At 38.6% G+C, this 19,297-nt stretch overlaps 1 protein-coding gene across 7 annotated transcripts in view; it reads left to right on the top strand.

The window, feature by feature from the left end:
* Positions 1–19,297, top strand: part of LOC147356961 (uncharacterized) — a 356,040-nt gene that overhangs the window by 9,894 nt on the left and 326,849 nt on the right. For all 7 annotated transcript variants that reach the window (XM_086345354.1, XM_086345349.1, XM_086345353.1 and 4 more), the window contains exon 3: positions 3,198–3,235. In XM_086345354.1, coding sequence (XP_086201480.1) covers positions 3,198–3,235 — 38 coding nt within the window. The remainder of the gene's footprint in view (positions 1–3,197; positions 3,236–19,297) is intronic.

The following is a 19,297-nucleotide window of genomic DNA, read 5'->3' as shown; positions in this document are numbered from 1 at the left end:
GTGAATGGTTTCATCCTCCACTTTGTTGCCTAAGACAAAGCACGAGGGTGGATGGAGTGGTCACCTTTGAGTTCCACCTTCTCTCTGTCCCATATCAAGTTTATCCTGCCTATTAATTTTATTTCTTAAATATATCTTAAGACTTCACTCCCATTTCCATTTTTCTAATTCTCTCTTCCTCTCTCTTATGGATCCAAGCAAGACTTCTTTTTTATGTTCTAATTGATCCTCTCTGTTGAATGGTCTGTTTTCAGCCAGCATAACTTTACTAAAACCCTTGTCTAGTCATTATTGCTTTTGTGATTAGAACTGCTAGTGACTTTTCATTGCCCTTAAGATAAGTTCTGAATTCCTTAAATTGTCATATAAGATCTTTTTTATCTAGCCCATGAAATCCTTTCATTTATTCTCTTATTACTGCTGCCTTGCTCTCAGTGCCCTTATCTACTGAATATTTTGCAGTTCCTTCCATGTGCCATGCTTTCTCTTTCCTTTAGCCATTTGCTCACACTGTTCCCTCTACTAGGACCTTTTCCCGTTCTCTCCACTCTTTATCTGACTGTCTTCTCTGTCATTCACACTTTTCCAGGCATCACTGGAATGAAGTTTCTCTCCTGCACACCACCTGCACACTTTTTCCCCCTCTGCTGACAAATCTGGATGAGGTGCTTCTCATAGATGTGCCGACAGCACCTATTAATGTGCTTAACACAATGAATTGGTTTTTTTTTTTTAGAAATTTTATTTACAGGTATAATAATTCATGCACTGATAGAAAAGAAACAGCAATATGACTACTTCATGGTAGCCTAGACTATATTAATGAATAAATCATTTAAAATTTTTATGACATACACTGTTATAGTCATATTCATGTGTGTTAGTCATTCAGTTGTGTCCGACTCTTCGTGATCTCATGGGCTGTAGCCTGCAAGGTTCTGCTGTCCATGGAATTCTCCAGGCAAGAATACTTGAGTGGGTTGCCATTCCCTTCTCAGGGGTGTCTTCCCTACTCAAGGATTGAACCCAGGTCTCCTTCATTGCAGGCAGATTCTTTACCTTCTGAGCTCCCCAGGAAGCTATAATTAATTATAATTTTATTTTTTTATACTTTTAATTTTGTATTGGGATGTAGCCAATTGACAGTGTTGTGATAGTTTCAGGTAAACAGCAAATGGATACATTCATGTACATGTATCCATTCTCCCCCAAACTCCCCTCCCATCCAGGCTGCCACACAACATTGAGCAGAGTTCCCTGTGCTATAGAGAAGGTCCTTGTTGGTTATCTGTTTTTACCACAACATATTGTAATTGACTGGTTTCTTGTCCCTATTCCTCACTAGACAATTTCTCCTCCTCCCCTCGCCTCTTTCTTCCTTCTCTTCCTCCTCCTCCTCCTTTAAAAACTATTGTATCCTGGAACATAGAGAATCCTCAATAAATATTTGCTAAGGGTATGGATGGGTGGAAGTATGAATGAATGGGTGAATGCATGGTTACTTTTCCAGGGTATCTGGCATCTGTTACCTGTGTGACTTGTGCCAGAGGTTCATATGTTCTCCATATCTGTAATTAAATTCCTCTTGTAACCTTACAAACTTTCCATGTTAACACTGAGCTTTGCAGTGTTTTTAAGTAAGCTTACTATTCTTTCTGTTAGTATTTTTTTGTTTGCAATTTATTGAATAATCTATTCATTACTTTTCTTTAAAATCTGACTTTTACCTATTTTAAATAGATAAAATCAACTTTATTTATAAAACTATTTAACAGAGATACAAATTAGAAGTAAAATTGACTAGGTAGTGATATACAGTCTATCCATTTAAAACATTATGAACATAGACAATTTAATAATTAATATAAAGGTATACTTGTTTCTTGTTTTTAAGAATTTCTGTTTTGGATCATTATGTAATAGGTCACAGCTTTTTGCTTCTCTCAGGCAAATGGACTGAGGCCTACTTCACTGTAGACGTTAGAGGACAAAACACTTCCTAAGGGTTTCAAAACTTTCATAATGATAGAAAATAATTTCCTTTGTACTTGTACTGCTTTAAGCTAATTTCTGTTCACATATAAGCACTATTGCATTATTTGGATTATAATGTTCAACTTTATGATAAATTATAATATATAATAATAATATGTACAATTATCAGTTTATATAATTTTCTTAGGTTCAAGAAGAGGAGAACAAGTAGGAAAGCCTTATGAAGAGTGTGACCCATCGGGTAGCACTTGAAAGAGTTTAAAAAAATTCTGGATTTTTGCTTTAAGGTCTTATCTTGAGCCTGTGCAGTTACCTCCTTCTCTTCCCCAAAATCCACTGAAATGTGAGAAGAGTTAAAAAGAGAAGAAAATAAAACAGGAAGCTTTGTAGTACTGCTGGAAAAGAGGAAAATATGCCATTGACATATGAGAAATACGGAACTTGGGAATTTGTGAAACAGAAAGGACCAAAGGAAGGAAAATAGGAAGAAAAAACCTATCAGACTTGAACGGCAGTAAAGTTGGTATCTCTTGAGAAGTAAGTGGATGGCATCCTCAGTATAACCTGAGAAAGTTTCCTTTTTCAAGCGATAGAGGTGTGCTATAAGGGTCATGTGTGAAGGTAAAATTACATTGCTTTAGAGGTTGTACCAGAAGCCCACATATTAATAATATGTTTCCTGAGTTTTGCTTTATATGGAGAGTGTACTAAATGAAGAACTTGTAGGCCAAGGAAGAAATAAAGGTAAGATTCAAAGGCTATTTAGAAATCATTAAGATGGAGTGATCACGTATAAAAATATGTGGGATGTGGTCAAAGTCATACACAGAAAAGGACTTGTCTTAATTTCTTCTTTCTTTTTTAAATTGAAGTATAGTTGATTTGCAACATTAATTTCAGGTGTAGAACAGAGTGATTCCGTATTTTTATAGATTATACTCATGTGAAGTTATGACATGTTGGCTGCATTCCCTGTGCTGTAAGTTACGTCTTTGTATCTCCCTTTCTCCCCAGCAGTCTGTCCCTCTTAATCCCCTTCATGAGTCCTGCCCCGTTCCCTCTCCTCATTGGTAACCAGTTTGTTCTCTGTATCTGTGAGTCTGTTTCTGCCTTGTCATGTTCGTTCATTTGTTCTGTTTTTTACATTCCACATGTAATAAAGGAAGACTGAAAATAACTGACCCATGGTGTTTCTCCCTCAGTGCTTGTGTGGAGTGCAGCGTTGAGAGGGCGCCTGAAGGTGAGTCTGTGCTGCGGCGGGAGCACTGCTGTGAGTGAGTCGTGACCAGGCTTCAGTGGATTTTTCAGTGAACTGAATAAAACCACTAAGGGTCTGGTAATTCCTATATTGCTCCAAAGCACAAGGTGGCAGGAAGTTTGCCCAAGAATTTTTTTGAGGCAAGCATAATTCTGATCCTCAAATCTGCTGAAGAAAGCACTCAAAATAAAACTAAAGAAAAACAATTGTAAAGATATAGATACCTTAAATGAAATATTTTAAATACTTTCCACTGTAAACAGTTTCAAGTAAGCAAAAACACTGTGCACAGTGAAATATAGAATTCATAGCACTTACAAGTGATAAAAGATGTTCGTTTTAATATGTGCTAAGCAGATATTTGGGGCTTCCTAGGTGGAGCTAGTGCTAAAGAACCTGCCTGCCAATGCAGGAGACATATGTGGGTTCCATCCCTGGGTCAGGACGATGCCCTGGAGGAGGGCATGGCAACCCACTCCAGTATTCTTGCCTGGAAAATCCCACGGACAGAGAAGCCTGGTGGGCTACTGTCCATAGGGTCACAAAGAGCTGGGCATTACTGAAGTGACTTAACATGCACAATCAGATATTTATTAAAGAATTTATATTACAATTTACACATGAAAGTGAAAGTGAAGCCGCTCAGTCGTGTCTGACTCTTTGTGACCCTATGGACTGTAAAGTTTACCAGGCTCCTCCGTCCTTGGGGTTTTCCAGGCAAGAGTACTGGAATGGGTTGCCATTTCCTTCTCCAGGGGATCTTCCCAACCCAGGGATTGAACCCTGCCTCCCACATTGCAAGGCAGATGCTTTTACTGTCTGAGCCACCAGGGAATTTACACATGAGGTGGCGAATAATATAGCCTGGCTCTGCGGCTTGGTGGAATTCACAGTGTGGGCAGTGTTTTGCCCTGTTTCTGCAGGGCGTGTGAGGAATCCCTGGCATCCACACTGAGAACCTGAGAACTAGGCGAGAACTCCAGCAGAACATCCAGCATCTGGTTTTGAACATCAGGCGTATGTTAGGTGTTGGTTGAGTTGGGCATCTGTATGTCTGTTTTATATCCCGTTGAGATAACTATAATTAGTCACCTTTGTTGCCACCCAGTACAGACTTTTCCATCAAGCAAGTGCTACAGTGGAAACAGTGGCTGACTTTATTTTTTGGGGGCTCCAAAATCACTGCAGATGGTGATTGCAGCCATGAAATTAAAAGACACTTACTTCTTGGAAGGAAAGTTGTCACCAACCTAGACAGCATATTAAAAAGCAGAGACATTACTTTGCCAACAAAGGTTGGTCTAGTCAAGGCTATGGTTTTTCCAGCAGTCATGTATGGATGTGAGAGTTGGGCTATAAGGAGAGCTGAGTGCAAAAGAATTGATGCTTTTGAACTGTGGTGTTGGAGAAGACTCTTGAGAGTCCCTTGGACTGCAAGGAGATCCAACCAGTCCATCCTAAAGGAGATCAGTCCTGGGTGTTCATTGGAAGGACTGATATTAAAGCTGAAACTCCAGTACTTTGTCCACCTGATGTGAAGAGCTGACTCATTTGAAAAGACCCTGATGCTGGGAAAGATTGAGGGTGGGAGGAGAAGGGGACGACAGAGGATGAGATGGTTGGATGGCATCACCAACTCAATGGACATGGGTTTGGGTAGACTCCGGCAGTTGGTGATAGACAGGCAGGCCTGGTGTGCTGTGGTTCATGGGGTCACAAAGAGTCGGATACAACTGAATAACTGAACTGAACTGAACAAATTCCTTGTTAACTGAATGTAATCAAAGAAGCTGTGGTACTCCTCCTGGAAGTTCACAGGTCTTGAGACAAGGGTTTGGTTTCATTAAAGACAGGCTGCTAGTGGTTAACTGCTTTTGCCACGTTACTTCCCTCATGACTCAGGGGGGACACCCCATCTGGGGAGCCTCCTCCACTACCTGCATCCTGAGTGAGCTCACTTCTGTGCTACCACAGCCCTGTGCTTCCCTCTTCAGGGGCCGTCAGCTTCTTCCTGTTTTCTCTGTAAGACAGTGGGTGTTTGAAGTCAGAGGCTCTGTCTTCTGCATCCCTGTTCCTGTGGAGACCGGCCCCAGTCTGGCACACAGTAAGGGCTGGCCACATTTGTTACATGAATGAAGAATTTAACTTCTCTGAGCTTAAGTCTTCTCCATTTGAAAAATGAGAACATTAATGATAATAGTAATGGAGTTTTTAACAATCTTCCTTGGAAAAAAGCCTGGCCCTTTAGTAATAATGACAATAGGTTTTGTTTATTGAACACCTATTATATGTGCCAACCACTGACCAGACATTTTACATACATTTTCATCATCTCTTACCATTACACCTCTGTGAGGTAGGTGCTGTTATCTCCATCTTACAGATGCTTGGAGAGATGAAGAAGCAAGTGATTTCTTGCAGAGCCAGGATTTGAATTCTAAGTCTGTAACCATTTCACTGTAGAACTAATGTTTCTGTGGGAAGCTCAGTTTGGGTTGTCAACAGTTAGGTTTCCTCATGGATACCCTGGCTGTGTAATTATGGTCTGTAAAAAGCTGATTGTGATGGTTGAGCTAGTGAAATCCACCCTTGAATACATTATTGGGAACATTGTAATTGCATGGTCAGTGTAATTGCTGAATGAAATAATGATTTAATTAATAGAAAACCCATGAATGATATTAGTAATTTATGTAACAAACCAAGAGCTTGCTTATACATGTGTGATTCAAGAGTGTTTAAACATCCATAGTATTAGTTCAGATGATGTGCAGACATTCCTAGGAGGGTAAAATGGAATTTGATTTTCATTTAGCAAGTGAAATAAAAGGATTGACTAGTCATTAAGTCTCATTAAAAATGAAAATCCCTAGATTCCATTCCTAGAGTTTGTTATTTTTATATTCTCCTCTTGTGGATGTGAAATAAAATACTTTGCAAATTGGGGAGTGCTGGACACACTATATTACCGAAACTGTTTTATTTTTCCCTTGAAGTTTGGAGAAAGCGTCCTTTGGAGTCTGTTGAAACTGAAGGAAGAGAACGATTAAGAGACTGAGTTAAATCAGAAAAGAAAAGGACTCTTTCATTCAGTGGAAGGAATGCTTCTTTTGTCTGTACCTCCCCAGAAGCAAGTCTGGTTGACCAAAATTTAACAAAGAGATCCCATTGGCATGTTTGATTATTTCACGGTTGAGGCATCCTCATTGCCCTGGGTGATAGCAGTCTATTGTCAGGATGGACACACAGTCTGAATGGAGAGCCAGGAAACTCTGAGCAAGTGCTCAGAATTAGGGGCAGCTCTGGGAGCCGAGGGAGATTCCACCTGTCCGTCATGCCTGTGACTCAGCACCTTCTCTCTGCTTCCTATTCCATGGCTGGTTACTTCTTGTGTCTCTTCTTTTTCTGCCTAATGGCTTCTGCTTACTGCCTTCTGTCTTTAAAAATACCAGGAAGCAGCATTTATTGAGGAATTTCAATAAATAATTTCATTTTTATTCTCAGAACAAAACAGGAATAGGGTGTCCTCTTTATCTGATTATTCATTATTATTAGTCTCCACACTGAGTGCACAAGGATGCAAAAGCCATCAAAACAGGAAAACATCCACTAATGAAAACCAATTTTATACTGAGAACTCTCTCCCTGTTTAACAGAAGTTCTGGTAATTAACAACTAATAACATAATGCAAATATAATGAAAAACCTAATAGCAAAATTTGCAAAAAGATGCAGAATGTCATGAAGCTAGTGCTCAGATGTGTCCAGTTTTTATGACCCCATGGACTGTAGCCCACCAGGCTCCTCTGTCCATGGGATTCTCCTGGCAAGAATACTGGAGGGTATTGCCATTTCCTCCTCCAGGGGATCATCTTGACCCATGTCTCTTGCATCTCCTGCATTGGCAGGCAGGTTCTTTACCACTAGTGCCACCTGGGGAGCCCAGAATGTCATGAAGTTGATGCCAATAGGAAAGATGGACTGCTAAACGATGGTCTAAGAGCGTGGCCAGTTAATAATTAGAGAAGTGGAAATCAATAAGATCTGTGTTAATTCTGCTACTTGAGAAAGCAGTTGGCTCTTCTGAAATACGTTTTAGAACTCTCTGATATGCGCACTATCATATATTTGAGTATTGGCATTTACATAGGCCAGATTTTTATCCTTTTGGGGCCTGTCAGACTTTCATGGAATAAGAATTAGGCTTCTGAAACATCATGCCAGTGACTGTTGACAGATACATATGCATGGGGTTAGGGAAAAATGAATACTTGGAGTCATTAAAAACTAATTCATCTAAGATCTATAAAGCTGTGACAAGTTATTCGTTGGCCCTAATAGTCTTTAGCTTTGACTGTAAAGTCCTGCTAATAATACCACCTCACTTTTATATAGGATATTACAATTTGAGATTGTTCTCCTGTGTCTTATCTCATTTCATGGTTATAAAGCTATATGAAGTATTAATAGAAAAGGAGAATAGCACTACTCTATATTTTAAAAATGAAGATACTGAGGTTAGTCTGTATTTTTTTTTCTGTTTTTCTTTCTTTTTTTTTAATTTAATTTTATTTTTAAACTTTACAATATTGTATTAGTTTTGCCAAATATCGAAATGAATCCGCCACAGGTATACCCGCGTTCCCCATCCTGAACCCTCCTCCCTCCCCTACCCTCCCTCTGGGTCGTCCCAGTGCACCAGCCCCAAGCATCCAGTACCGTGCATCGAACCTGGACTGGAGACTCGTTTCATACATGATGTTATACATGTTTCAATGCTATTCTCCCAAATCTCCCCACCCTCTCCCTCTCCCACAGAGTCCATAAGACTGATCTATACATTGGTGTCTCTCTTGCAATCTTGTACACAGGGTTATTGTTACCATCTTTCTAAATTCCATATATATGCATTAGTATACTGTATTGGTGTTTTTCTTTCTGGCTTACTTCACTCTGTATAATAGGTTCCAGTTTCATCCATCTCATTAGAACTCATTCAAATGTATTCTTTTTAATGGCTGAATAATACTCCATTGTGTATATGTACCACTGCTTTCTTATCCATTCATCTGCTGATGGGCATCTAGGTTGCTTCCATGTCCTGGCTATTATGAACAGTGCTGCGATGAACATTGGGGTACACGTGTCTCTTTCCCTTCTGGTTTCCTCAGTGTGTATGCCCAGCACTGGGATTGCTGGATCATAAGGCAGTTCTATTTCCAGTTTTTTAAGGAATCTCCACACTGTTCTCCATAGTGGCTGTACTAGTTTGCATTCCCACCAACAGTGTAAGAGAGTTCCCTTTTCTCCACACCCTCTCCAGCATTTATTGCTTGTAGACTTTTGGATCGCAGCCATTCTGACTGGCGTGAAATGGTACCTCATAGTAGTTTTGATTTGCATTTCTCTGATAATGAGTGATGTTGAGCATCTTTTCATGTGTTTGTTAGCCATCTGTATGTCTTCTTTGGAGAAATGTCTAGTTCTTTGGCCCATTTTTTGATTGGGTCATTTATTTTTCTGGAGTTGAGCTGTAGGAGTTGCTTGTATATTTTTGAGATTAGTTGTTTGTCCGTTGCTTCATTTGCTATTATTTTCTCCCAAAAATAAACTCAAAATGGATTAAAGATCTAAACGTAAGACCAGAAACTATAAAACTCCTAGAGGAGAACATAGGCAAAACACTCTCCGACATACATCACAGCAGGATCCTCTATGACCCACCTCCCAGAATATTGGAAATAAAAGCAAAAATAAACAAATGGGACCTAATTAAACTTAAAAGCTTCTGTTTTTCTGAGGTTAGTCTGATGTCAAGTAGTTAGTAGATGACATTCTAGTACTAGAATGATTTTCCTGAATCCTGATTCAGTGCTTTTTCTACTCCTGCAAATAAAAAGAAAGAATAAGGAAGGAGCAATATCATCTCTATTTTATAAAGGAAGAACTTACAGGAAAACCAAACCTTGTAGATGCACACTGAGAAAATCAGTTGGCAAATTGAATAATCATATGTCCATAATGTCCTGGAGAAGGGAAGAACAACCCATTCTAGTATTCTTGCCTGGAGAATCCCATGAACAGAGGAGTCTGATGGGTTTCAGTCCATGGGGTCGCAAAGAGTCGGACACAACTGAGGTGACTCAGCATGCACACATGCACGTGTCCTTAATCTGGCAATTACTCAAAGAATTCACAAAATAGGAATTACCCAGGCTAATTACCATTTCGTACCTGATTTCTTTCATCTTTTTCAGCAATATATTTTTAAAAAACTTTCTATTCTATATTGGACTCTAGCTGATTAACAATGTTTGGTAGTTCCAGGTGGACAGCAAAGGGACTCAGCCATCCATATACATGTATCCACTCTTCCCCATCCAGGCTGCCACATAACATTGAGCAGAGTTCCCTGTGCTGTACATTGGTTATCCATTTTAAATATAGCCATGTGAACATGTTGATCCCAAACTCCCTAACTATCCCTTCCTTCCATCTTTCCCCCCTGGCAACCATAAGTTCATCTCTAAGTCTGCGAATCTGTTGTTTTCTAAATAAATTCATTGGTGGTGTTTCATTTTTGATTTTGCATATAAGAGATGTTATACAAAATTTCTCCTTCTCTGTCTTACTTCACTCAGTATGACAATCTCTAGGTCCATCCATGTTCCTGCAAATGGCATCGTTTCATTCTTTTCAATGACTAATTTTCCACTGTATATATGTATCACATCTTGATCCATTTCTCTGCTCATGGGTATTTCGATTGCTTCCATGTCCTGGGTATTGTAAACAGTGCTGCAGTGAACATTGGGGTGCATGTATCTTTTCAAATTATGGGTTTTCTCCAGATATACACCCAGGAATGAAATTGCAGGATCATATGGTAACTGATTTTAGTTTTTTAAGGAACCTCCGTACTGTTCTCCTTAGTGGCTACACTAATTTACATCCCCATCAACAGTGTAGGAAGTCCTTTTCCTCCACACCTTGTTTAGCATTTATAGTTTGTAGACGTTTTGATGATGGCCATTGTGACTTATGTGAGGTAATACCTCTTTATTATCTTGATTTGCATTTCTTGAATAACTAGTGATGTTGAACATTTTTTCTTGTGCCTGTTGGTCATCTGTCTTCTTTGGAGAAATGTCTGTTTAGAGCTTCTGCCCATTTTTTGATTGGGTTGTTTGTTTGATATTGAACCATATGAGCTATTTGTGTGTTTTGGCAATGAATTCCTTGTCAGTTGCTTTGCAAACACTTTCTTCCATTCTGTAGGTTGTCTTTTCACTTTGTTTATGGTTTCCTTTGGTGTGCAAAAGTTTTTTAGTTTAATTAGGCCTGATATAAAGCTTCCCAGGTGGTGTAATGGTAAAGAATCTGCCTGCCAGTGTAGGAGATTTAAGAGACATGGGTTCCATCCCTGGGTCGGGAAGATCCTGTGGAGAAGGGACTAGCAACCCACTCCAGTATTCTTGCCTGGAAAACTCCACGGACAGAGGAGCCTGGCTGGCTATAGTCCATGGGATCACAAAGAGTCAGATGTGACTGAGCTCACACACACACAGAGGCCCCATTTGTTTATTTTTTATCTTTAATCCCATTACTCCAGGAAATAGATCCAAAAAATATTGCTGCAATATGTCAGAAAGTGTTCTGCCTGTGTTTTCCTCTAGGAGTTTTATGGTAATCTGGTCTTGCATTTAGGTCTTTAATCTATTTTGAGTTTATTTTCATATATGGTATTAGAGAATGTTCTGATTTCATCCTTTAGCTGTCCTGTTTTCCCAGCACCACTTATTGAAGAGACTGTCTTTTCCATTCTATTCTTTTATATTCTAGCCTCCTTTGTTGTAGATTAATTGACCGTAGGTGCATGGATGTGTCTCTGGACTTTCTATGCTGTTCCATTGATCTATATTTCTGCTTTTGTGCCACTACCATACTGTCTAGATTACTGTAGCTTTGTAATACAGTATAAAATCTGGGAGTATGACTACTCCAGCTCTGTTATTTCTCAAGATTACTGTGTCTTTTCAAAGACTTTTGTGTTTTGTGTTCAAAGTCTTTTGTGTTTCCATAGAACTAAAAAATGGAGAAGGAAATGGCAATCCACTCCAGTACTCTTGCCTGGAAAATCCCATGGATGGAGGAGCCTGGTAGGTTGCAGTCCATGGGGTCACTAACAGGCGGACATGACTCAGCGACTTCACTTTGAGTTTTCACTTTCATACATGGGAGAAGGAAATGGCAACCCGCTCCAGTGTTCTTGCCTGGAGAATCCCAGGGACAGGGGAGCCTGGTGGGCTACCATCTGTGGAGTCGCATGGAGTTGGACATGACTGAAGCAACTTAGCAGCAGCAGCAATAAAAAAAATTTTTTTGTTCTAATACTGTAAAAAATGGCACTGATAATTTGATAGGGATTGCGTTGAATCTATAGATTGCCTGGTATAGAATGGTCATTTTAACAATATTAATTTGTTTAGTCCAAAACACGGTATATCTTTTCATTTGTATGATCTTCATTTTCTTTCATCAGTGTCTTATAAGTTTTGGAGTACAGGTCTTTTGCTTCCTTAGGTACATTTATTTCTGGATATTTTATTCTTTTTGATTCAATAGTCAATGGGATTGTTTCCTTAATATCTGATTCTGCTATTTCATTTTTAGTGTAAAGAAATATGACATTTCTCTATTAATTTTATATCATGTAACTTAATTTAATTCATTGATGAGCTCTAGTAGTTTTCTGGTAGCATTTTTAGGATATTCTGTATATATATTCTGTCATCTGCAAACAGTGATGGTTTTACTACTTCTTTTACAATTTGAATTCCTTTTATTTTTTCTCTGATTGCTGTTGCTAAAACTATGTTGAATAAAAGTGATGAGAGTGGGCATCCTTGTTTTGTTCCTGATCTTAGAGGAAATGCTTTCAGCTTTTCACTGTTCAGTATGATGTTAGCTTTGGGTTTGTCATATATGGCCCTTATTATGTTGAAGTATATTCCCTCTGTGCCCACTTTCTGGGGAATTTTTATCATAAATGGATGTTGAATTTTATCAGAAGCTTTTTCTGTATCTATTGAGGTGATCATATGGTTTTTATTCTTCAATTTTTTAATGTGATGTATCACTTTGATTAGTTTGGAGATATTAAAAAAAAATCCTTGTATCCCTGGAATAAATTTCAGTTGATCATGATTCATGATCCTTATTGGATTCCATTTGCTAGTATATTGTTGAGGATTTTTGCAACTGTATTCATTGGTGATATTGGCCTGTAAATTTCTATTTTTATGGTACCTAAAATAACAATAGAAAAGATCCAAGAAATTAAAGGCTGTTCTTTGAAGAAATAAACAAAATTGATAAGCCTTTAGCCAAATTCACTGAGAAAAAAAGGGCCCAAATCAATAAAATCAGAAATGAAAAAGAAGTTACAAGGATATAAAAGATCCTAAGAGGCTACTGTTAGTAACTGTGGTGACCCAAGGATGAAAGAGTAGGTAAAACCAAGGAGGGTGTTGGAATGCAGGAACAGAAAAACCAGACCCTTATCGTCTTTCCCTCCCCCATGTTGTAACTATTAATGGATTTCAGGTCCTCCTGAGCAGTGTAACCTATCTCCCCTCCTACTCCATAGGGAGAAGGTATTTGCCCTACTCTTCCCCCAACCCAGTATATGTGCCTCATCCAATCAGCAAATGACCTGCAAGACCCTTATTCTACTCCTTGTACCCTGGGTATAAAAGTGGACTAAGGACCCCTGTTCAATGTCAGTTCTCCCTTGATCTGGCCTGCTGTTCTAACAGCATCTCCCACCCTAATAAACTTTATTTCCCTTTCATTCTCTTTCATGTCTGGAAATTCTTTTCCAGCCGATGCCCGGACCATGACAGTAACTCTGCACCTATAAAATGGACAACTTTGAAGAAACAGACATATTCTTAGATACTCATAGGCTGAACCAGGAAGAAATAGAAAATGCAAATAGACCAATTCCCAGCACTGAAATTGAATCAGTAATTTAAAAACTCCCAACGAACAAAAATCTAAGACAGATGGCTTTACATGTGAATTCTACCATTTAGAGTAAACACCTATCCTTCTGAAACTATTCCAAAAAGTTACAGAGGAAGGAATACTTCTGGACTCATTATGTGAGGTCTTCATACCAATGACCACCTATCCTTCTGAGACTATTCCACATCAGCAATGTGTTTTACTGCAACTTTTTTTTTTCTTTTTTAAAATTGTTTATTAACCATTATAAGTCACATAGGTCAGTACAGTTTTGTACTTTTCTCTTTGTGAAAAATAATATGTGGTCCTAAGCACTTACTTAAAAAAAAAAAGTCAAAATAATACAAGACAGATCCAGCCAGGAGAGACTTAGACTTGGGATAATTGATAGCTGATTATGTGCTAATTGTTTCTTCTGCTCAAAATTAATGACATACATTACTTGTAAACACAGTCAGGCTAAAGGGTTTTTCAGTGGGTGCTAGGCAAATAACAAAGGTCAAAATTGTGAGTCTTTACATTTCTGACTGTTGTCCTTTATTATTCTTTAAGTATTTCAGAAAGAGCGGTTTCTGCAGAAAGGTTGGTTACTAGTGATTAAGTGTAAGTAGCCTGTGGTATTCTTGTAGGCAATTAGAATTGGAAAAGTTCTGAAGGTTGAACTGATGTTATCGTTTATATTTAAACCACGTTTACTGACTGAAAAATTTAGCTAATGAGTCTCTTTTAGTGATCTCCTGAAATAAAGCTTCTTTTCGACACGTCCTGGCTCCCAGTGCTTATCCGAACAGCGTTGTTGTGACTCTTGGAACGTTAAACTCTTCTGATTTTCCTGACTGGTCATTTGAGGACAAGATAAAAGATTCAGGATGAATGGGAAAATGTCTCTGAAGGCAGTTGTTTCTAGTTCTAAGGTATAATAAAAAAGTTGTTGAAATACCACGTCTGACTTTAAAACAGAAAAATATTCATGACTTTATGAGACCTGATCTATAGGCGGGGAGAGACCATCTGTCTCCTAGAGTTTACTTGGGATTAAAGTCCCTATTTTGTCAAGAAAAACACACACAGAAAAACATTCCACTCCCCTAAAAACATTCTACTCCCCTTGAATAGGACTAAACATGTCTCAAGTGTGCTAATGTCTTATACATAGTTATTTTATTAGGTTGTGGTCATATGTTTGATTTAACTGACCACATGTAGCTAAATCACTCCAACATATGACTAAATAGAAATTCTGGCCAAGTGTTTAATTTTTTTCTTGGTCTTGTACATTGGTTTCTTACATTTTAAGACCATCAGAAGCTTACATTCAGTTCAGTTCAGTCGCTCAGTCGTGTCCGACTCTTTGCGACCCCATGAATCACGGCATGCCAGGCCTCCCTGTCCATCACTAACTCCCAGAGTTCACCCAGACTCACGTCCATCAAGTCAGTGATGCCATCCAGCCATGTCATCCTCTGTCGTCCCCTTCTCCTCCTGCCCCCAATCCTTCCCAGCATCAGAGTCTTTTCCAATGAGTCAACTCTTTGCATGAGGTGGCCAAAGTACTGGAGTTTCAGCTTTAGTGTCATTCCTTCCAAAGAAATCCCAGGGCTGATCTCCTTCAGAATGGACTGGGTGGATCTCCTTGTAGTCCAAGGGACTCTCAAGAGTCTTCTCCAACACCACAGTTCAAAAGCATCAATTCTTCGGCACTCAGCCTTCTTCACAGTCCAACTCTCACATCCATACATAACCACAGGAAAAACCATAGCCTTGACTAGACGGACCTTTGTTGGCAAAGTAATGTCTCTGCTTTTGAATATGCTATCTAGGTTGGTCATAACTTTCCTTCCAAGGAGTAAGCGTCTTTTAATTTGATGGCTGCAGTCACCATCTGTAGTGATTTTGGAGCCCAAAGAAATAAAGTCTGACACTGTTTCCACTGTTTCCCCATCTATTTCCCATGAAGTGATGGGACCGGATGCCATGATCTTCGTTTTCTGAATGTTGAGCTTTAAGTCAACTTTTTCACTCTCCACTTTCACTTTCATCAAGAGGCTTTTGAGTTCCTCTTCACTTTCTGCCATGAGGGTAGTGTCATCTGCATATCTGAGGTTATTGATATTTCTCCTGGCAATCTTGATTCCAGTCTGTGCTTCCTCCAGTCCAGCGTTTCTCATGATGTACTCTGCATAGAAGTTAAATAAGCAGGGTGACAATATACAGCCTTGACGTACTCCTTTTCCTGTTTGGAACCAGTCTGTTGTTCCATGTCCAGTTCTAACTGTTGCTTCCTGACCTGCATACAGCTTTCTCAAGAGGCAGATCAGGTGGTCTGGTATTCCCATCTCTTGAAGAACTTTCCACAGTTTATTGTGATCCACACAGTCAAAGGCTTTGGCATAGTCAATAAAGCAGAAATAGATGTTTTTCTGGAACTCTCTTGCTTTTTCCATGATCCAGCGGATGTTGGCAATTTGATCTCTGGTTCCTCTACCTTTTCTAAAACCAGCTTGAACATCTGGAAGTTTACATTAAAGTTTAACAAATCATTGAGAATGTGTATCTTTATTTTTTTTAAATTTTATTTTATTTTTAAATTTACCATATTGTATTAGTTTTGCCAAATATCAAAATGAATCCGCCACAGGTATACCTGTGTTCCCCATCCTGAACCCTCCTCCCTCCTCCCTCCCCATACCCTCCCTCTGGGTCATCCCAGTGCACCAGCCCCAAGCATCCAGTATCGTGCATCGAACTTGGACTGGCGACTCGTTTCATACATGATATTATACATGTTTCAATGCCATTCTCCCAAATCTCCCCACCCTCTCCTTCTCCCACAGAGTCCGTAAGACTGATCTATACATCAGTGTCTCTTTTGCTGTCTCGTACACAGGGTTATTGTTACCATCTTTCTAAATTCCATATATATGCGTTAGTATACTGTATTGGTGCTTTTCTTTCTAGCTTACTTCACTCTGTATAATAGGTTCCAGTTTCATCCATCTCATTAGAACTGATTCAAATGTATTCTTTTTAATGGCTGAGTAATACTCCATTGTGTATATGTACCACAGCTTTCTTATCCATTCATCTGCTGATGGGCATCTAGGTTGCTTCCATGTCCTGGCTATTATGAACAGTGCTGCGATGAACATTGGGGTACACGTGTCTCTTTCCCTTCTGGTTTCCTCAGTGTGTATGCCCAGCAGTGGGATTGCTGGATCATAAGGCAGTTCTATTTCCAGTTTTTTAAGGAATCTCCACACTGTTCTCCATAGTGGCTGTACTAGTTTGCATTCCCACCAACAGTGTAAGAGAGTTCCCTTTTCTCCACACCCTCTCCAGCATTTATTGCTTGTAGACTTATGGATCTCAGCCATTCTGACTGGCATGAAATGGTACCTCATAGTGGTTTTGATTTGCATTTCTCTGATAATGAGTGATGTTGAGCATCTTTTCATGTGTTTGTTAGCCATCTGTATGTCTTCTTTGGAGAAATGTCTATTTAGTTCTTTGGCCCCATTTTTTGATTGGGTCATTTATTTTTCTGGAATTGAGCTGTAGGAGTTGGTTGTATATTTTTGAGATTAGTTGTTTGTCAGTTGCTTCATTTGCTATTATTTTCTCCCATTCTGAAGGCTGTCTTTTCACCTTGCTAATAGTTTCCTTTGTTGTGCAGAAGCTTTTAAGTTTAATTAGGTCCCATTTGTTTATTTTTGCTTTTATTTCCAATATTCTGAGAGGTGGGTCATAGAGGATCCTGCTGTGATGTATGTTGGAGAGTGTTTTGCCTATGTTCTCCTCTAGGAGTTTTATAGTTTCTGGTCTTACGTTTAGATCTTTAATCCATTTTGAGTTTATTTTTGTGTATGGTGTTAGAAAGTGTTCTAGTTTCATTCTTTTACAAGTGGTTGACCAGTTTTCCCAGCACCACTTGTTAAAGAGATTGTCTTTAATCCATTGTATATTCTTGCCTCCTCTGTCAAAGATAAGTTGTCTATATGTGCGAGGATTTATCTCTGGGCTTTCTATTTTGTTTCATTGATCAATATTTCTGTCTTTGTGCCAGTACCATACTGTCTTGATGACTGTGGCTTTGTAGTAGAGCCTGAAGTCAGGTAGGTTGATTCCTCCAGTTCCATTCTTCTTTCTCAATATAGCTTTGGCTATTCAAGGTTTTTTGTATTTCCATACAAATTGTGGAATTATTTGTTCTAGCTCTGTGAAGAATACCGTTGGTAGCTTGATAGGGATTGCATTGAGTCTATAAATTGCTTTGGGTAGTATACTCATTTTCACTATATTGATTCTTCCAATCTATGAACATGGTATATTTCTCCATCTATTAGTGTCCTCTTTGATTTCTTTCACCAGTGTTTTATAGTTTTCTATATATAGGTCTTTAGTTTCTTTAGGTAGATATATTCCTAAGTATTTTATTCTTTCTGTTGCAATGGTGAAAGGAATTGTTTCCTTAATTTCTCTTTCTGTTTTCTCATTATTAGTGTATAGGAATGCAAGGGATTTCTGTGTGTTGATTTTATATCCTGCAACTTTACTACAATCATTGATTAGTTCTAGTAATTTTCTGGTGGAGTCTTTAGGGTTTTCTATGTAGAGGATCATGTCATCTGCAAATAGTGAGAGTTTTACTTCTTCTTTTCCAATTTGGATTCCTTTTATTTCTTTTTCTGCTCTGATTGCTGTGGCCAAAACTTCCAAAACTATGTTGAATAGTAATGGTGAAAGTGGGCACCCTTGTCTTGTTCCTGACTTTAGAGGAAATGCTTTCAATTTTTCACCATTGAGGATAATGTTTGCTGTGGGTTTGTCATATATAGCTTTTATTATGTTGAGGTATGTTCCTTCTATTCCTGCTTTCTGGAGAGTTCTTATCATAAATGGATGTTGAATTTTGTCAAAGGCTTTCTCTGCATCTATTGAGATAATCATATGGTTTTTATTTTTCAATTTGTTAATGTGGTGTATTACATTGATTGATTTGCGGATATTGAAGAATCCTTGCATCCCTGGGATAAAGCCCACTTGGTCATGGTGTATGATCTTTTTAATGTGTTGTTGGATTCTGGTTGCTAGAATTTTGTTAAGGATTTTTGCATCTATGTTCATTAGTGATATTGGCCTGTATTTTTCTTTTTTTGTGGGATCCTTGTCAGGTTTTGGTATTAGAGTGATGGGGGCCTCATAGAATGAGTTTGGAAGTTTACCTTCTTCTGCAATTTTCTGGAAGAGTTTGAGTAGGATAGGTGTTAGCTCTTCTCTAAATTTTTGGTAGAATTCAGCTGTGAAACCGTCTGGACCTGGACCTGGGCTTTTGTTTGCTGGAAGATTTTTGATTACAGTTTCAATTTCTGTGCTTGTGATGGGTCTGTTAAGATTTTCTATTTCTTCCTGGTACAGTTTTGGAAAGTTGTACTTTTCTAAGAATTTGTCCATTTCTTCCTCGTTGTCCATTTTATTGGCATATAATTGTTGATAGTAGTCTCTTATGATCCTTTGAATTTCTGTGTTGTCTGTTGTCATCTCTCCATTTTCATTTCTAATTTTATTGATTTGATTTTTCTCCCTTTGTTTCTTGATGAGTCTGGCTGATGGTTTGTCAATTTTATTTATCCTTTCAAAGAACCAGCTTTTGGCTTTGTTGATTTTTGCTATGGTCTCTTTTGTTTCTTTTGCATTTATTTCTGCCCTAATTTTTAAGATTTCTTTCCTTCTACTAACCCTGGGGTTCTTCATTTCTTCCTTTTCTAGTTGCTTTAGGTGTAGGGTTAGGTTATTTATTTGACTTTTTTCTTGTTTCTTGAGGTATGCCTATATTGCTATGAACTTTCCTCGTAGGACTGCTTTTAAAGTGTCCCACAGGTTTTGGGTTGTTGTGTTTTCATTTTCATTCGTTTCTATGCAAATTTTGATTTCTTTTTTGATTTCTTCTGTGATTTGTTGGTTATTCAGCAGCGTGTTGTTCAGCCTCCATATGTTGGAATTTTTAATAGTTTTTCT

The sequence above is a fragment of the Bos grunniens genome, chromosome 16 (genome assembly GCF_055505025.1).
Source record: "Bos grunniens cultivar Pamir isolate PY7600 chromosome 16, Bosgru_T2T1.0, whole genome shotgun sequence".
Classification (NCBI taxonomy): domain Eukaryota; kingdom Metazoa; phylum Chordata; class Mammalia; order Artiodactyla; family Bovidae; genus Bos; species Bos grunniens.
Note: the sequence above shows the minus strand (reverse complement) of the source record. Positions and strands in the feature narration are given on the sequence as shown.